This window comes from Elephas maximus, chromosome 26 (assembly GCF_024166365.1).
Source record: "Elephas maximus indicus isolate mEleMax1 chromosome 26, mEleMax1 primary haplotype, whole genome shotgun sequence".
NCBI lineage: Eukaryota > Metazoa > Chordata > Mammalia > Proboscidea > Elephantidae > Elephas > Elephas maximus.
Window position 1 is genome coordinate 45476356 of NC_064844.1, and position 19804 is coordinate 45496159.

General features: G+C 38.4%; 1 protein-coding gene across 3 annotated transcripts in view; it reads left to right on the plus strand.

The window, feature by feature from the left end:
- RYK (receptor like tyrosine kinase) overlaps positions 1–19178 on the plus strand; it is a 162873-nt gene extending 143695 nt beyond the window's left edge. For all 3 annotated transcript variants that reach the window (XM_049870598.1, XM_049870599.1, XM_049870600.1), the window contains exons 14-15: positions 17622–17758; positions 18727–19178. In XM_049870598.1, the coding sequence (XP_049726555.1) occupies positions 17622–17758; positions 18727–18838 (249 nt within the window). In that variant the 3' untranslated portion in view covers positions 18839–19178. The remainder of the gene's footprint in view (positions 1–17621; positions 17759–18726) is intronic.
- The last annotated feature ends 626 nt before the right edge of the window (positions 19179–19804 follow it).

A 19804-nucleotide genomic window follows, 5' to 3' on the forward strand; every position in this document is an offset into this window, starting at 1 on the left:
CCTAAACAAATAAAACTACAAGATAGCACTGCAAAAAACCAAACGATCTACATAAATGGAAAAACATACCATGCTCATGGATAGGTAGATTCAACAGTATGAAACTGCCAGTTCTACCCAAAATAACTTACAAATACAGTGCAGTCCGAATCAAAATACCAATAGCATTCTTTAATGAGATGGAAAAACTAATTATATGGAAAGGAAAGGGTCCAGATAAGTAAAGCATTATTGAAAAAGGAGAACAAAGTAGGAGGCCTCGCACTACCTGACCTCCGAACTTATACAGCTACGTTAGAACAGCCTGGTACTGTTACAGCAAAAGACGCATTGACCATTGGAACAGAATCAAGAACACAGATGTAAATCCATCCACCTACAATCACCTGATGTTGGACAAAGGCCCAAAGTCCATTAAGTGGGGAAAAGACAGTCTTTTTAACAAATGGTGCTTGCAAAACTGAATGTCCATCTGTAAAAAAAATGAAACAGGACCCATGCCTCACACCATATACAAAAACTAATTCAAAACGGATCAAAGACCTAAATATAAAACCGGAAACTATAAAGATCATGTAAGAAAAAATAAGGTCAACGCTAGAGGCCCTAATATACAGCATCAATAGGATACAAACCATAGCTAACAATACACAAACACCAGAAGATATGCTAGATAACTGGGACATTCTAAAAATTAAATACTTCACTTATTAAAAGACTTCACCAAAAGAGTAATAAGAGAACTTGCAGTCTGGGAAAAAATTTTTGGCTATGTCATATCCGTCAAGGGTCTAATCTTTAAAATCAATAAGAAAATCCAACACCTTTACAACAACAACAAAAAAAATCCAGTTAAAAAATGGGCAAAGGATATGAATGGACGCTTTACCAAAGAAGACATTCAGGTGGCTAACAGACACATGAGGAACAGCTTGCCATCACTAGTCATTAGAGAAATGCAAATCAAAACTATATAATGAGATACCATCCCACTCTGACATTACTGGCATGAATCACAAAAACAGAAAACAACGTGTTGGAGAGGCTGCGGGGAGGTTGGAACTCTTACACACTGCTGGTGGAAATGCAAAATGATACAACGATTTTGGAAAACAATGTGGCACTTACTTAAAAAGCTAGAAATAGAAATACCATACAATCTAGCAGTCGCACTCCTAGGAACATATCCTAGAGAAGTAAGAGCCATCACAAGAATAGGCATATGTACACCCATGTTCATTGCAGCATTATTCACAATAGCAAAGGATAAGTGCCCATCAGCAGGTGGATGGGTGAACAAACTATGAGACATACATACAATGTAATACTGTGCAATGATAAGGAACAGTGATGAATCTGCTAGACATCTCACAACATGGCTGAATCTGGAGGGCATTGTGCTGAGTGAAATAGGCCAATCACAAAAGGACAAACGCTGTATGAGACCACTATTATAAAATCTCATGAAAAGTTTTACACACAGAAAGAAACAATCTTTGATGGCCACGAGGGAAGGGAGTGGTGGAGAGGGAAAAACACTAACTAGACCACAGATAAATGGTAAATTTGGTGAAGGATAAAACAGTACACAATACCTGGGAAGCCAGCACAACTTTGACCAAGGCAAAGTCATAGAAGCTTCATAGACACATCCAGACTTGCTGAGGGACCAAATTACTGGGCTGACGGCTGGAGACCTTGGTCTCAGGGGACATCTAGCTCAGTGGCATGACATAGTTTATAAGGAAAACGTTCTACATCCCAATTTGGTGAGTAGCGTTTGGGATATTAAAAGCTTGTCAGCAGCCATCTGAGATATGTCTACTGGTCCCCACCTGTCTGGAGTAGGAGAGAATGAAGAAAACCAAAGACATAAGGGAAAGATTAGTCTAAAAGATTCATGGACCATAACTACCATAGCATCCACCAGACTGAGTCCAGTACAACTAGATGGTGCCCAGCTACCACCTCTGACTGCTCTGACAGGGATCACAATAGAGGGTCCCAGACAGAGTGGGACAAAAATATAGAACAAAATTCAAACTCACAGAAAAAGACCAGGCTTACTCATCTGATGGAGACTGGAGAAACCCTGAGAGTCTGGCCCCTGGAAACGCTGTTAACTAAGTACTGAAGTGACTCCTGAGGTTCACCCTTTAGCCAAAGATTAAATGGGCGTATAGGACAAAACAATAACACACCTAACTCAACCATGTATACGAGATAAAATGGGCGCACCAGCCCAGAGGTAAGGATGAGAAGACAGGAGGGGACAGGAAAGCCGGAAAATTGGGAATAGAAAATCCCAGGGTCACGAAGGGAAGAGTTGACACATTGAGGGGTTGACAACCAGTGTCACAAAGCAATGCATATTAATTGTTCCATGAGAAACTTATTTGCTCTGTAAACTTTCATCTAAACTACAATTGAAAGAAAAAAAAACAGAAACGAGAAGAGTAAATTAAACTCCCATGTAAATACATGAAAGAAAATAATAAAGGTCAAAGCCAAAGTCAATGAAATATAAAACAGAAAACAACAGAGGAAAAGCTCTTTGAGAAGATTACTAACATTGATAAATTTCTAGACAGACTCATCAGGACAAAAAGAGAGAAGACAAAATAAGAGCACCATGAATGAGAGGGGTGACATCATTACAGATTCCACAGATATTAAATTATAGAATATTATCAACAACTTTTTCCCTGTAAATTAAAAAAAAAAAAACTTAGGTGAAATTTACAAGTTCTTTGGAAGACCTTCCTTTCAGAGCTCACTGTAAAAGAAACAAATAATCTGAATAGTCCTGTGTCTATTAAAGAAATTGAATTTTTGTTATAAACCCAAAAGAAAACTCTAGGTCCAGAGTAAACTGTAGGCTACTCATGAATACCGCCAAACATTTATGGAAGAAATACCAATTCTATACAATCTCTTCCAAAAAACTGAGGTGATAATAACATCTCAGTTTGTTCTAAGAGGTCAGCATTATTCTGAAACACCACCAAAGAGATCAAGAGAAAAAAAAATACAGATCATTATCAGTCATGATAATAGATTCCAAAATTCTAAACAAAAGTTGAGCAAATAAAATTTAACAATATATTTTTAAAAAGAGAGTTTTATGACCACATGGGCTTTATTCGAAGAATATAATGTTTAACATAAGAGAATCAAGCAATGCAATTCATTTTATTTACAGGATGAAAAAAAAAAAGAAAAAACATAGAATCATCTCAGTAGATGCAGCAAAAGCATTTAAAAAAAAAAATCCAAAATCCATTCCTAATAGAAACTCCCAGCAATCCAGGAATAGAAAAGAACTTTCTTAATCTGATAAAGGGCATCTACAAAAAACCTGTAGCTAACATCATAGTAAATGGTGAAAGACTGGATCCTTTTTACCTGAGATCAGAAACCGGCCTGATCTGCATCTGATCAGGGGGATGGTGTAGGACCTGGCAGCAGTTAGTTTCATTGTGCGTGGGGGGGCCAACCAGACAGCAGCTAACAACAAGATCAGGAATAAGACAAGGATGCTCAGTCTCACCACTTCTATTCAACATTGTACTCAAGGTTCTAGCTGATGCACTGAGGGAAGAAAAGGAAATAAAAGGAAAGTAAAAATAGGAAAAAGTGAAATTTATTTAGAGATCATATGATCATCTATGTAAAAAATCTAATGTAATATACAAAAAAGCTACTGGAACTAATAAGCAGGTTTAGAAAGGTTGCAGGATACAAGGTGAATGTACAAATCAATTTCTGTATACTGGGAATGAAAGTTGGAAAAAAATTTTATAAATGTCATTTATAATAGCATCAAAAATATTAAATTCTTAGGAATGAATCTAACAAAAATGTGGCAGGACTGTACAGTGAAAACTACAAAATATCACAGAGGGAAAGAAGGTATGCCTTGTTCATTGGTCAGAAGACTTAATATTGCTAAGGTGTTCTTTCTCCCAGGTTGTTCTGTAGATGAAACACGATCCTAATGAAAATCCCAGAGGGCTGCTTTGTTGTTGTTATAATTTGACAGACTGAGTCTAAAATTCATGTGGAAATGGAAATAACCTAGAATAGCCAAATAGCTCTGAAAAAGAAGATCAAAGTTAAAGATCCAATGCTGTCTGTTCCAGGCCTGTGTTTACAGGAATCAAGACATTGGTGTTAAGGTGGACCAGTAGATCAATGGAACAGAATACCGTGTCTAAAAATAGACATACACACACACTGATTTTTGACAAAGGTGCAAAGGCAATTCAGTGGAAAAAGATTATCTTTTTAAACAAATGATCCTGGAGCAGTTGAATATTGTTGTGGATTGAATCGTATGCCCCAAAAATGTGTGTCAGCTTGGCAAGGCCATGATTTTCAGTATTGTGTGATTGTCCATCATTTTGTCATCTGATGTGATTTTCCTATGTATTAATAAATCTACCTCTATGATGTTAATAAGGCAGGGTTAGAGGCAGTTAATGATGCAGAACTGAACCTACAGGATTAGGTTATATCTCAAGTCAGTCTCTTCTGAGATATAAAAGAGAGAAGCCAGCAGAGAAGAGGAGAGGGACCTCATACCCCCAAGAATGAAGAATCAGGAGGGGAGCAAGTCCTTTGGACTTGGAGTCCCTGTGCTGAGAAGCTCTTAGTCCAGGAGAGGATTGATGACGAGGACCTTCCCCCAGAGCCAACAGAAAGAAAAACCCTTCCTCTGGTGCTGACCCTGAATTTAGACTTCTAGCCTCCTAGAGTTTGAGAGAATAAATTTCCCTTTGTTAAAGCCATGACCTTGTGGTATTTCTGTTATAGCAGTAGTAGATAGCTAAGACAGATACCCTGTTAAAAAAAAAAAAAAGAACTTTGATCCATACCTTGCCCCATATGCAAAAATTAACTCGGAAATGGACCATAGACCTAAATTTAAAATCTCAACCTATAAAACTTCTAGAAGAATACATGGGAAAATCTTTGGGACTTTGGGTTAAGCAAAGATTTCCTGGATAAGACACCAAATCAAGATCCATAAAAGAACAAGTTGGACTTTATAAAAATTTAAAAATTGCACTCTTCTGAATACACTGTTAAGATATGGAAAAGACAAGTCATACCAGGAGAGAATATTTGTAAATCATATATTTGTTAAATGACATATATGCAGAACATGTAAAGAACTTTCAATCTTAATAATAAAAAAGCCAATATAAAAGTAGATAAAATATTTTGACACTTCATCAATGAAGATATGAAATGGTAAATAATAAGCACACAAAAGTATGGTTAAGATCATTTTTAGGGAAATAGAAATCAAAACCACAATGAAATACCGTTACATACCCATTAAAAAAAAAAAAAAACCCAAACCCATTGCCATCAAGTTGGTTCCAACTCATAGCAACCCAATAGGACAGAGCAGAACTGCCCCATAGGGTTTCCAAGGAGCAGCTGATGGATTCAAACCGCTGACCTTTTGGTTAGCGGCTGTGATGGTTAAGATTGTGTGTCAACTTGGCTGAGGTATGATTCTTAGTGTTTATATGTGACCACTCCCGTGATGGGATCTGCTGTGAGTAGCCAGTCAGTTGAAAGGGAGTGTCTTTGGGGGTGTGGCCTGCATCTGAATATAAGCAGAAGTTCTGGGTTTTTGCTCACTCTGAATCCTGTGGCTGCTTCCTGTTCCTCTGACCTCCTGTCTGTCCTGGGTTTGCCAGCCCCCGCGGCTCCGTGAATCAGGAGAAGCCTTTATGTTAATCCACGGATTTGGGACATTCCAGCCCCTATAATTGCGTGAGCCGTTTCTTTGATATAAATCTCTATATATGTATATTTATATGCTTTACTGGTTTTACTTTTATAGAAACCCAACCAAAGACAGCAGGCTCTTAACCACTGCGCCACCAGAGCTCCATTAAAACCAAATGAAACCCATTGCCTTTGAGTTGATTCCAACTCATAGTGACCCTAGAGGACAGAGTAGAACTGCCCGTAGGGTTTCTATAGGTTAAAATTGAAAACACTGACCATGCCAAGTGTTAGGATATGGAGGAACTGGAGCTCTCATTCACTGCTGGTGGGATTGTAAAAGGGTATAACTACTTCGTAAAACAGTTTGGCAATTTCTTAGAAAGTTAAACATACATACTATATGGTCCAGTCATTCCTCTGCTCTATAACTGAAATCATATGCCCTTGCACATACTTTACATGGATGTTCATAGCAACTTCATTTTTAAACCAATCCTGGAAACAATCCAAACGTCCATCCGCAGGTGAACAGGTAACAAACTGATGGACAGATGTAAATATTTAGGATTCAACTATGTACTGCTGTGTGCTATTGCCTCAGCTTTTTAGTGCTGCTGTAACAGAAATGCCGCCAGTGGGTTTAAGACAGAAATTTATTTTCTCAGAGTTTAGGAGGCTACAAGTCTTAATTCAGGACATAAGCTCTATAGTGGAGGGCTGTCTCTCTGCTCTGGGGGAAAAACCTTGTCTCAGCTTTTTTAGCGTTCTCTGCATTCCTTTAAGATCTCTAAGTGTCATTTATCTTTCCCCCATTCCTGCTTCCTTGCTTTTGAGCCTTATCTGCTCTTGCTGTGTCTCCATAGTGTTAGGCTTGAGACACAGCCTACACTGGCTGATATGGCTTCATTAACATAACAAAGAAAACCCTATTCCCAAATGGATTACATCTGCAGGTATTGGGGTTAGGATTTACAACACATATTTTGGGGGGACATGATTCAATCTATAACAACTATATACTACTTACTGTTCAAGAATAAAAAGGAAGGAATTGTTAGTACATGTTACTTCATGGATGAATCTCAGAATAGTAATGCTGAGTGAGAAAAACTAGGCAGAAAAAATATGGCTTTTGTAGTTCCATTTATATAAAATGCAAACTGATCTATAGTGGCAGAAGACAGATTGGTGGCTGCCTTGGCATGTTAGGAGTGGTGGCAGAGAGGGGTAGGAGGGAGGGATTACAGCAGGAGGAACCTTTTGCAGGTGGTAAATATGTTCATTATCATAATTGTGGTAGAAGTTTGAGGAGTATATGAATATGTCAAAACCTGTCAAACTGAACATGTTATATGCACTTTATTGTATGTCAGCCATACTACAATAATAAATAAATAAAAACTGTCCTTGATATTTAACCATCATTGCTGACACATTATAGGCAAGTTTCTAAACTTCCTGGATTTTAAGACCCAGCTGGGACTCTTGTTAAAAATACTGAGTTCCAAGTTTCAGAATCAATAGGCTGGGACCAGGGACCTGTATTTTTAACAAGCATCCCAGATGATTCTTATCGTTATTGTGTGCCATTGAGTCAATTCTGACTCGCAGCGACCCTAAAAGACAGAGTAGAACTACCCCATAGGGTTTCCAAGGCTGTAATCCTTATGGGAGCAGATTGCCAGGTCTTTTCTCCCAGAGTAGCTGGTGGTTTTGAACTGCCAACCTTTCAGTTAGTAGCCCAGCACTTAACCATTGCACCACTGGGGCTCCTTTTATCATTAGTCAAGCTTTGAAAGCACTTGACCTGATGAATTACATTAACGCATTTTGTTGCTCTGAGCCCATGTTAGTGTGTGAGAAAGGGATTTTAGGTTTCTCGTATTAACGGAAAGGCTTAGGCATAGAACTTCAGATTATACTTTCAGTGGGGTCAGATGAGATAATTTAGAATTGGAAAGAATTCTTTTATCATCAGTATATAATATACTGAAGTATAAAGTTCTTTAAAAATTTTTTTAATAATTTTTATTGTGCTTTAAGTGAAAGTTTACAAATCAAGTCAGTCTCTCACATATAAACTTATATACACCTTACTACATACTCCCATTTACTCTCCAACTAATGAGTCAGCCCACTCCCTCCTTCCAGTCTCTCGTTTCGTGACCATTTTGCCAGTTTCTAACCCCCTCTACCCTCCCATCTCCCCTCTAGACAGGAGATACCAACACAGTCTCAAGTGTCCACCTGATACAAGTAGCTCACTGCCCATCAGCATCTCTCTCCAACCCGTTGTCCAGTCCCTTCCATGTCTGATGATTTGCCTTGGGGAATGGTTCCTGTCCTGGGCCAACAGAAGGTTTGGGGACCATGACCGCTGGGATTCTTCTAGTCTCAGTCAGACCATTAAGTCTGGTCTTTTTGTGAGAATTTGGTGTCTGCATCCCACTGTTCTCCTGCTACCTTAGGGGTTCTCTCTTTAAACTTTTAAAATAAAAATTTTTGTGTTGATAACAGGCCAGGCTTTTATTATAATTTCCTGAAGCAACAGAATGGAAATCTCTTAATTCAGTAGCCCCAACTTTAGTTAACACTAAGTTAAAAAGAAAAAAAAATTCACTAATGTACTTTTCGACAAACTGCATCAGTATATGTTGTTACTGAAAAAATACGTTTTACGTACTATATATTAAGAAGCTATGAAAGAGCACGGGTTGGGGGAACAGGAATAAGATGAATAGAGAAACACTGTTATTCTCTAAATGTTCTTTAAATAGAAGCAGCAGCAGCATGCCATAAAACTCTGGAAAAAACAGCTTGACCTCCTTACTGCCCTCTTTCCAAAGACGTCAAACAAAAGGAAATTATAGAATAAGTCCATCTAAGTTTCAAAAGGTTTAGTTATCAGAAGACTAGAGAGCAAGTTTTCCACAAATCATCATTGTGCCATTTAGTCTTGGGTTTTTTTTTTAAGGGTTGGTGAGCCAACATGTAATTAATCACTTTTGTTGGCTTTTAAGGAAGTGAAACTGCAGGGTGTGCGTTGGCGTGATTGTTCTTTTTATGTGGTGTTCATCAGTGTTGCAATGTGTACTACGCTGAATGCTTAATGATAATGGCGAATGCTTAGTGATAATGTGGACAAAACAGTGTTAAAGGAGTAATTTTTTAAAGTCACCTTATGTCTGTATTATTTCAGGTGCTAGTGTACTATTATAATAAAAACCAGTTGCCATTGAGTTGATTCCAGCTCATGGCAACCCTATGTGTGTCAGAGTAGAACTGTGCTCCATCGGGTTTTCAATGGCTAGTTTTTTTGGAAGTAGATCACCAGGCTTTTCTTCCAGGGCACATCTGGGTGGACTTGAACCTCCAGCCTTTCAGTTAGCAGCAAAGTGTGTTAACCATTTGCACCCAAGGACTCCATTGTTTTGATACCCAGGTACAGCTTCACATCTTAGATACCAACAACACTACTGTCAAAATTTCCTTACAGTCAGATGTTGTTATATCTCCCTTGTCCATGGATGGGGTTATTCCTTTTGTACAAAGTGGTGGTATCCACCTGTTACCAATTCTCACTGTTCTTTCTCCAAAATCTAATTTGAATTGATTATTTCTTCCCACAGCTGCTGCCATAACCAGTGAATAAGAATAGGCCATCTCATCTCAGAAAGAGGGAATGGGAACAGGCTTCTAACCAGTTTCACCTCTTTGGACTCTCTTCTGTCTGTGCTGTGAATTACCATCTCTGGAAATTGGACACCATTTTTAAAAAAAAAAAACATCAAGTATTATATTTACTAATCACTATTATTATTATTAAAAGTTCGTTTAGAGCAAAATTTTATAATAGGCAAATACCTGGATGTGAACAGTCACCTCCTGTAACTTTTATTAATTTGAAACCACTTTTCCATTCTTGAACAGAGTAGAATGTTCTCCATAAACCAGTGATTCCAATAGGCTGTGAATCTCTCTGGAGACTATACATCCATCTCCACCTGTCCGTGCCTCTCTCCTCCCTCCAAAGCACAGACCCCACTTAATGTTCATTGTTAATGAAAAGGATATTTGTTCCCAAATGGCTGAGTGCACCCTTGGTTTTTGTGCTTAGGGTAATGCTGGCCTCAAAATGAGTTAGAAAATGTTCCCTCCTCGTCTCTCTTTTCTGAAAAAGTTTGTGCATGACTGGCACTGTTTTTTCTTTCAGGTTTGATAGAATTCCTAAGTAAAGCTGTTGGGACTTGGAAAGATTTTTCATTACGAAGTCAGCTTCTTTAATAGACGTAGGGCTATTAAAAATAGATGTAGAGCTATCTTATTCTTGTTTCCATTTCGGTAATTTGTGTCTTTCAAGGAATTTGTTCATTTCATCTAAGTTATTGATTTTATTGGCATAACGTTCATAATATTTTCTGATGGCAGTAGGATCTGCAGAAACCCTGGTGGCATAGTGGTTAAGAGTTATGGCTGCTAATTTGAACCCACCAGGTGCTCCTTTGGAAACTCTATGGGGCAGTTCTCTGTCCTATAGGGTCGCTATGAGTCAGAATCGACTTAATGGCAACAGGTTTGGTTTTGGTTTGGTAGGATATGTAGTGATAGAACTTCTTTCATTCCTGATGGTGGTAATCTAAATCTTTTCATTTTGTTATCAGTCTAATTGAGTGGTTCTCGATTGGGGGCACTTTTGCCCCCAGTGGACATTTGGCAATGTCTGGAGACATTTTTTGTTTTCACAACTGGGGTGTGTATGTGTGTATGGGTGCATGTGCTACCGGCATCTAGTGTGTAGAGGCCAGGAATGCTGCTAAACATCGAACACTGCACAGGGCAGCTCCCAACAGCAAAGAATGATCTGGCCCATGATGTCAGTAGGAGGTTGAAAAATCTGCTCTAGAGCTTATGCTACATACCTTCCACTTTGAAGTAATGTTATATTACTTCATGTGTAATGTAAGTGCCTTGCAGCAGACTGTGTCCATTTCGACCTTTCCGTCTTTTATGCTATTGTGGGCAAACACATTACTACTCCGTATTTTATAAAATCCACAAAACATTGTTACTGTTTTTGCTTACTAACCTAGTAAGGAAGTTTAACAATGAGAAAAAGTATCTTCAATAGCTACCCATATTTTTTCAGTACTCTTCATTAGTTGTGTAAATATGTTTCTATCTGGCGTCATTTTCTTTCTACATGAGGAACTCCTTTAACGTGTCTTGCAGTACAGGTCCGTTGGTAATGTGGTCTCTCAGCTTTGTCGGAACGACTGTATTTTGCCTTCATTTTTAAAGCTTATTTAGGCTCAATATGTTATTTTCCATTAACAGGGTTTTTTTTTTTAACATTTTAAAATATATTACTTTCTGGTTTGCATAGATTCTGATAAGTGATAGAGCTATTGTTTATTTTTAGAGAGTATATCTGGATTTTGTTATTATTGAAAAGTAAAAATGTCATTTTTAATACCTAAAATTTAAAGCATTGCTTTAGATTTTGTAAGCAGACAAACTTGTTTTTGAATTTTTTTTTCTCATTAGAAATGTATTTTGAGGTGGATTACTTCCCTGAACGTCAGTTTCCTCACCTATAAAATGAGGCTACCGATGATTCTCACAGGTTTGTTGTGAAAATTAAATGAGATAAAGAATGAAGAATGCCTAGAACTTATAGGCACTCATTAACATGATACTGGGGTACACAGGATTAGTTTCCTTCCTCCTCCTCATCCTGCTTCAGCTGTTCTGGCCTTGGGGCTCACATGTGGCAGCAGATCAGTGGGAGTCCAGACATGCGGCAGCACCTTTGTGTTGACACACTGCCTGCCTTCCACACACTTCTTGGAAGCCACTGCAGCCAGGGCTGGCCCATGGGGAGCCCTGGTTGGACCACAAGTAGACACTGTACACTGTTGCAACTATTTAGGATTCGTGCTCCTCCCAATAGTTCACATAGTGACCTTAAGAAAACCTGATCTTTTGCTCAAGCAAGGTTGGAAGGACATTTTATTGCGCTTCAAGTGAACGTTTACAAATCAAGTCAGACTGTCACATATAAGTTTATATACACCTTACTCCGTACTCCCACTTGCTCTCCCCCTAATGAGTCAGCCCTCTCAGTCTCTACTTTTGTGACAATTTTGCCAGCTTCCAACTCTCTCTATCTTCCCATCCCCCCTCCAGACAGGAGATGCCAACACAGTCTCAAGAGTCCACCTGATATAATTAGCTCACTCTTCATCAGCATCTCTGTCCTACCCACTGTCCAGTCCCTTTCATGTCTGATGAGTTGTCTTCGGGAATGGTTCCTGTCCTGTGCCAACAGAAGGTTTGGGGACCATGACCGCTGGGATTCCTCTAGTTTCAGTCAGACCATTAAGTCTGGTCTTTTTATGAGAATTTGGTGTCTGCATCCCTCTGTTCTCCTGCTCCCTCAGGGGTTCATCTGTTGTGCTCCCTGTCAGGGCAGTCATCGATTATGGCCGGGCACCAACTAGTTCTTCTAGTCTCAGGATGATGTAGGTGTCTGCTTCATGTGGCCCTTTCTGTCTCTTGGGCTCTTAGTTGTCGTGTGACCTTGGTGTTCTTCATTCTCCTTTGCTCCAGGTGGGTTGAGACCAATTGATGCATCTTAGTTGGCAGCTTGTTAGCATTTAAGACCACAGACGCCACATTTCAAAGTGGAATGCAGAATGTTTTCATAATAGAATTATTTTGCCAATTGACTTAGAAGTCCCCTTAAACCATGGTCCCCAAACCCCCGCCCTTGCTCCGCTGACCTTTGAAGCATTCATTTTATCCCGGAAACTTCTTTGCTTTTGGTCCAGTCCAGTTGAGCTGACCTTCCATGTATTGAGTATTGTGCTTCCCTTCACCTAAAGCAGTTCTTAGCTACTAATTAATCAGTAAAAAACCCTCTCCCACCCTCCCTCCCTCCCCCCCTCATAACCACAAAAGTATGTGTTCTTCTCAGTTTATACTATTTCTCAAGATCTTATAATAGTGGTCTTATACAATATCTGTCCTTTTGCCTCTGACTAATTTCGCTCAGCATAATGCCTTCCAGGTTCCTCCATATTACGAAATGTTTCATAGATTCGTCATTGTTCTTTATCGACGCGTAGTATTCCATTGTGTGAATATACCACAATTCATTTACCCATTCATCCGTTGATGGACACCTTGGTTGCTTCCAGCTTTTTGCTATTGTAAACAGAGCTGCAATAACACGGGTGTGCATATATCTGTTCACGTGAAGGCTCTTATTTCTCTAGGGTATATTCCGAGGAGTGGGATTTCTGGGTTGTATGGTAGTTCTATTTCTAACTGTTTAAGATAACGCCAGATAGATTTCCAAAGTGGTTGTACCATTTTACATTCCCACCAGCAGTATATAAGAGTTCCAATCTCTCCGCAGCCTCTCCAACATTTATTATTTTGTGTTTTTTGGATTACTGCCAGCCTTGTTGGAGTGAGATGGAATCTCATCGTAGTTTTAATTTGCATTTCTCTAGTGGCTAATGATCGAGAGCATTTTCTCATGTATCTGTTAGCTGCCTGAATATCTTCTTTAGTGAAGTGCGTGTTCATATCCTTTGCCCACTTCTTGATTGGGTTGTTTGTCTTTTTCGTTGAGTTTTGACAGAATCATATAGATTTTAGAGATCAGGCGCTGGTCGGAGATGTCATAGCTGAAAATTCTTTCCCAGTCTGTAGGTGGTCTTTTAACTCTTTTGGTGAAGTCTTTAGATGAGCATAGGTGTTTGATTTTTAGGAGCTCCCAGTTATCTGGTTTCTCTTCGTCATTTTTGGTAATGTTTTGTATTCTGTTTATGCCTTGTATTAGGGCTCCTAATGTTGTTCCTATTTTTTCTTCCATGATCTTTATCGTTTTAGTCTTTGTGTTTAGGTCTTTGATCCACTTGGAGTTAGTTTTTGTGCATGGTGTGAGGTATGGGTCCTGTTTCATTTTTTTGCAAATGGATATCCAGTTATGCCAGCACCATTTGTTAAAAAGACTATCTTTTCCCCAATTAACTGACACTGGGCCTTTGTCAAATATCAGCTGCTCATATGTGGATGGATTTATATCTGGGTTCTCAGTTCTGTTCCATTGGTCTATGTGTCTGTTGTTGTACCAGTACCAGGCTGTTTTGACTACTGTGGCTGTATAATAGGTTCTGAAATCAGGTAGAGTGAGGCCTCCCACTTACTTCTTCTTTTTCAGTAATGCTTTGCTTATCCGAGGCTTCTTTCCCTTCCATATGAAGTTGGTGATTTGTTTCTCTATTGCCTTAAAAAATGACATTGGAATTTGGATCGGAAGTGCATTGTATGTATAGATGGCTTTTGGTAGAATAGACATTTTTACTATGTTAAGTCTTCCTATCCATGAGCAAGGTATGTTTTTCCACTTAAGTAGGACCTTTTGAATTTCTTGTAGTAGAGCTTTGTAGTTTTCTTTGTATAGGTCTTTTACATCCTTGGTAAGATTTATTCCCAAGTATTTTATCTTCTTGGGGGCTACTGTGAATGGTATTGATTTGGTGATTTCCTCTTCAATGTTCTTTTTGTTGATGTAGAGGAATCCAAGTGATTTTTCTATGTTTATCTTATAACCTGAGATTCTGCCAAACTCTTCTATTAGTTTCAGTAGTTTTCTGGAGGATTCCTTGGGGTTTTCTGCGTATAACATCATGTCATCTGCAAATAGAGATAATTTTACTTCCTCCTTGCCAATCCGGATGCCCTTTATTTCTTTGTGTAGCCTAATTGCTCTGGCTAGGACTTCTAGCACAATGTTGAATAAGAGTGGTGATAAAGGGCATCCTTGTCTGGTTCCGGTTCCCAAGGGAAGTGCTTTCAGGCTCTCTCCATTTAGAGTGATGTTGGCTGTTGGCTTTGCATAGATGCCCTTTATTATGTTGAGCAATTTTCCTTCAATTCCTATTTTGGTGAGAGTTTTTATCATGACTGGGTGTTGGACTTTGTCAAATGCCTTTTCTGCATCAATTGATAAGATCATGTGGTTTTTGTCTTTTGTTTTATTTATATGGTGGATTACATTAATGGTTTTTCTGATATTAAACCATCCTTGCATACCCGGTATAAATCCCACTTGGTCGTGGTGAATTATTTTTTTGATATGTTGTTGAATTCTATTGGCTAGAATTTTGTTGAGGATTTTTGCATCTATGTTCATGAGGGATATAGGTCTGTAATTTTCTTTTTTTGTGGTGTCTTTACCTGGTTTTGGTATCAGGGAGATGGTGGCTTCATAGAATGAGTTGGGCAGTATTCCGTCATTTTCTATGCTTGAAATACCTTTAGTAGTAGTGGTGTTATCTCTTCTCTGAAACTTTGGTAGAACTCTGCAGTGAAGCCGTCCGGGCCAGGGCTTTTTTTTGTTGGGAGTTTTTTGATTACCGTTTCAATCTCTTTTTTTGTTATGGGTCTATTTAGTTGTTCTACTTCTGATTGTGTTAGTTTAGGTAGGTAGTGTTTTTCCAGGAATTCATCCATTTCTTCTAGGTTTGCAAATTTGTTAGAGTACAATTTTTCGTACTAATCTGATATGATTCTTTTAGTTTCAGTTGGTTCTGTTGTGATGTGGTCCTTCTCGTTTCTTATTTGGGTTATTTGTTTCCTTTCCTGTATTTCTTTAGTCAGTCTAGCCAATGGTTTATCAATTTTGTTAAGTTTTTCAAAGAACCAGCTTTTTTTGGCTTTGTTAATTCTTTCAATTGTTTTTCTGTTCTCTAATTCATTTAGTTCAGCTCTAATTTTTATTATTTTTTTTCTTCTGGTGCCTGATGGATTCTTTTGTTGCTCACTTTCCATTTGTTCAAGTTGTAGGGACAGTTCTCTGATTTTGGCTCTTTTTTCTTTTTGTATGTGTGCATTTATTGATATAAATTGGCCTCTGAGCACTGCTTTTGCTGTGTCCCAGAGGTTTTGATAGGAAGTATTTTCATTCTTGTTGCATTCTATGAATTTCCTTATTCCCTCCTGGATGTCTTCTATAACCGAGTCTTTTTTCAGGAGGGTATTGTTCAGTTTCCAAGTATTTGATTTCTTTTCCCTAGTTTTTCTGTTATTGATTTCTAGTTTTATTGCCTTGTGGTCTGAGAAGATGCTTTGTAGTATTTCGATGTTTTGGATTCTGCAAAGGTTTGTTTTATGACCTAATATGTGGTCTATTCTAGAGAATGTTCCGTGTGCGCTAGAAAAAAAAGTATACTTTGCAGCAGTTGGGTGGAGAGTTCTGTATAAGTCAATGAGGTCAAGTTGGTTGATTGTTGTAATTAGGTCTTTTGTGTCTCTATTGAGCTTCTAACTGGATGTCCTGTCCTTCTCCGAAAGTGGTGTGTTGAAGTCTCCTACTATAATTGTGGAGGTGTCTGTCTCACTTTTCAGTTCTGTTAAAATTTGATTTATGTATCTTGCAGCCCTGTCATTGGGTGCATAAATATTTAATATGGTTATATCTTCCTGATCAATTGTCCCTTTTATCATTATGTAGTGGAAGGACATTTTTTAAGGATACTTTAAGTTGTTAATTTAAATTATTTGAGTATAGTAAAAATCTTTGATTTTTTTGTATTTTAAATAATTTATTAAAAAAATATTTTTCTTATGTGTCACTAATTCAGTATGCTTTTCTCCCTAGTTAAGCTAAAGTTATGTTCATTTTCCACTTCTCCGTTATGCAGAAAAGCTACAGTATTTAAAATTACAACTTTTCATTTTAGGAAAACCCTTGATATAGTTAATGGTTTCATGTGGTGGGGCTTGTAATCAGCTATTTCTTCCAACAGATGCAATTACCTTAAAATACACAGTACTGGTATTTACAGGAAAGGATCCCTTTATTGCAGTGCTATCTTTTCTGTCCCAGCAAGAGAAACTAACTGAGCATGAAAAAACAAAACTTACTATTATTTGTTTTTTAATTTCAAATTGTATTTAATGCTTTTATACATATCACAGCTCTCTATTGTGCCTTAGATAAAGGTTTACAGAGCAAATTAGTTTCTCATTAAACAGTTAATACACGTATTATTTTGTTTCATATTGCCAGCCCCGTGACATGTCAACACTCTCCCCTTTTTGACTTTGAGTTCCCCATTTCCATCATCCAGCTTTCCTGTCCCCTTCTGCCCTGTCGTCCTTGCTCCTGGGCTTGTGTGCCCATTTAGTCTCATATACATGGTTGAGCTACAATGTATATCGTATTATTGTTAGTTTTATGAGCCTGTCTAATCTTTGGATGAAGGGTGAGCCTCAGGAATGACTTCAGTACTGGGTTAAAAGGGTGTCCGGGAGCCATACTCTGAGGGTTTCTCCAGTTTCTGTCAGACCAGTAAGTCTGGTCTTTTTTTGCAAGTTTAAATTTTGTTCTACATTTTTCTTCCCCTCTGTCCAGGATCCTCCTTTGTGATCCCTCTCAGAGCAGTTGATGGTGGTAGCTGGGCACCATCTAGTTGTGCTGGACTCAGTCTGTTGGAGGCTGTGGTACTTGTGGTTCATTAGTCCTTTGGACTTATCTTTCCCTTGTGTCTTTGGTTTTCTTCATTATCCCTTGCTCCATACATCGTGGGACTGGTAGATATATCTTAGATGGCAGCTCACAAGCTTTTAAGACCCCAGACACTACTCACCAATGTAGGATATAGAACATTTTCTTTATAAACTATGTTATGCCAATTGAGCTGAATGTCCCTGAGACCACGGTAAAACTTATTTTTGTAGAAAATATTTTCCTTTCCTTAAAGGCTTGAGATATTTTAGACCCTTAGCCAGCCACAGGCGACAGCACACTGACAGCTGTTTTAAGTGTGCCCTTATTCTGCTGCTGCTGTTTTTCTCAGTGGGCCTTCGGAGTGACACTATGGGAGCTCATGACGCTGGGCCAGACGCCGTACGTGGACATCGACCCTTTTGAAATGGCTGCATACCTGAAAGACGGCTACCGAATAGCTCAGCCAATCAACTGTCCAGATGAATTGTGAGTTTGAATGAGTTTGATGACCTGGGTTTCATTCCATCTACTATACAGGGGAAAAAGAAGAGCAGGTTTTAGTATTCAAATACAGCCTTTCCTTTTGAGAATAATGAGTCTTTGGATATGAATTAGACTCTTGTAGAAAAGGAATCAACTCGATGGCAATGGGTTTGGTTTTTAGAGAACTACAAAGTCAGGTAGGCTCATTAATTCCTTCATGCAAGTGACATCAGGACTTCCTGTATCTTAAATTTATAGTGCTCAGTTTAATCTTAGAGACTAGTGTATACAGTGAGGAAACTGAAGACTGTGTAAGTTATTTTATGTAGATTGAGGATATGACTTTAGATTATACAGACTTAAGGAAATAGTTATTTTTAAAAAAGCCTTTCTCATTGTCTTCTTACCTTGCCAATTGGTGACAATTGATATATAAGGCAGACGTTCTGGGCTAGTGAGGGAGACAGTGGCTTCCCGCTTTGATCACATGGCTGATCTTCCCATATAGTGAGACTGGGGCTATCTAGGGGTAGCTGCATGCAAGTTGAGTGTGGTCTCGGTCCCAGAGCCTCCAGAAGGTTTCTGTGCCATGGTGAGGTAGCAGCTTTTGCACTGAGTTTACTGTGGATCCAGGGTTCTTAGAACTTGGAAGCAGAAGTCTCCCTCCTTCTTCCAAGTTCTTACTCTGAGAACTGAAATACAGGATAATACAGCTCATTATTTTTTATTATGTTTTAAGTGTTTGCTGGGATACGTTTTGGTATAGGTCTCATGGAGAATTGAAATCCACATATATAATCCAGATAACTCATTTTATCTTTTCCAGAACTGCCAACAGATAGCAAAATTGATTGATTTTTAATTTCTCACCTTCTCCATGCCTATATTTAGACAGAAAAAAGTAAATGACCAAAAAGATCAGCAGCAATATATTCTGACTAGTCAAAGTTTTTATTTTTGTCACTCTGCAGATTTGCTGTGATGGCCTGTTGCTGGGCCTTAGATCCAGAGGAGAGGCCCAAGTTCCAGCAGCTGGTACAGTGTCTCACAGAGTTCCATGCAGCCCTGGGAGCCTATGTCTGACTCTCCTGTCACAGTCCCACACCATCAGCAGGGACATGCCTGTCGGAGGTCATTTGGAGCCAGTCAGGGACACTTGGTGTATAACACAGCGCCAGCAGAAGCACACTTGTCTTCCAGAACACCACGCCTTAGGATTACTTTAGGATCTGAACTTTTTAACACAGACTTAATAATGTGGAATATTTTCTAGATGTCACTTTTATTAGGTTGAACTGAAAGTTTTTTGTAATTTTCTTTTGGTCAAAAGATTTTTAAAACATAGTTATTTTGGACTATAGGTACATTCTTACAAAATAAATAAACAGTTTAAAAAAATTTTTAAACACATTTGAAATAGCTACTTCAGTGCCAACTGCTTTTTATTTTTTGACTTCATCAAGGTAATTGAGTGTCACCTTTAAAGTTTTTTTTTTTTTTAATCACCAGTCCTAGAAATGGCTTGTCTTCACGATGCAGTACTTAGGAAAGGAAAAGCAGCATAAAAAGATATTTGGTTTGTCTAGTACGAGAAAAGGCAATATTGGAGGAAGAAAACTTATAGAAAAGCTCGAATTAAATTTTTATAATTCTTACTAGAAACAGACTGCTCTTGTATGGAAAGTGGTTTATTTTTTATTTTCTTAATAATATGGAGTTCTCCTTTTTTTATATTGGGGAAAGCAGGATCTGGGTTCATTACATCTTAAACTGGTCAGAAATTAGCTTTTCCACGAGCCAGAAGTGGGTTTGGAGCAGGTCAGTAGTAACAGTGGCAATTTGATCTATTTTTACTCTCTGGAAAAGGAGATAATACAGTTCCAGAAAGCAAAGTCATATCTCTAAGGTTAAGGGTCCCTTACTTGCACCTAGAATAGTGCTGTGCACAGAGTGGGTGCTTGAGTTGTTATGGGTAAAAAAATGGAAACTGGTAAATTTTGTGCTTATTTTCAAGGCTAGCTTAAGTATAAAATTTGTTTTTTAAAACAC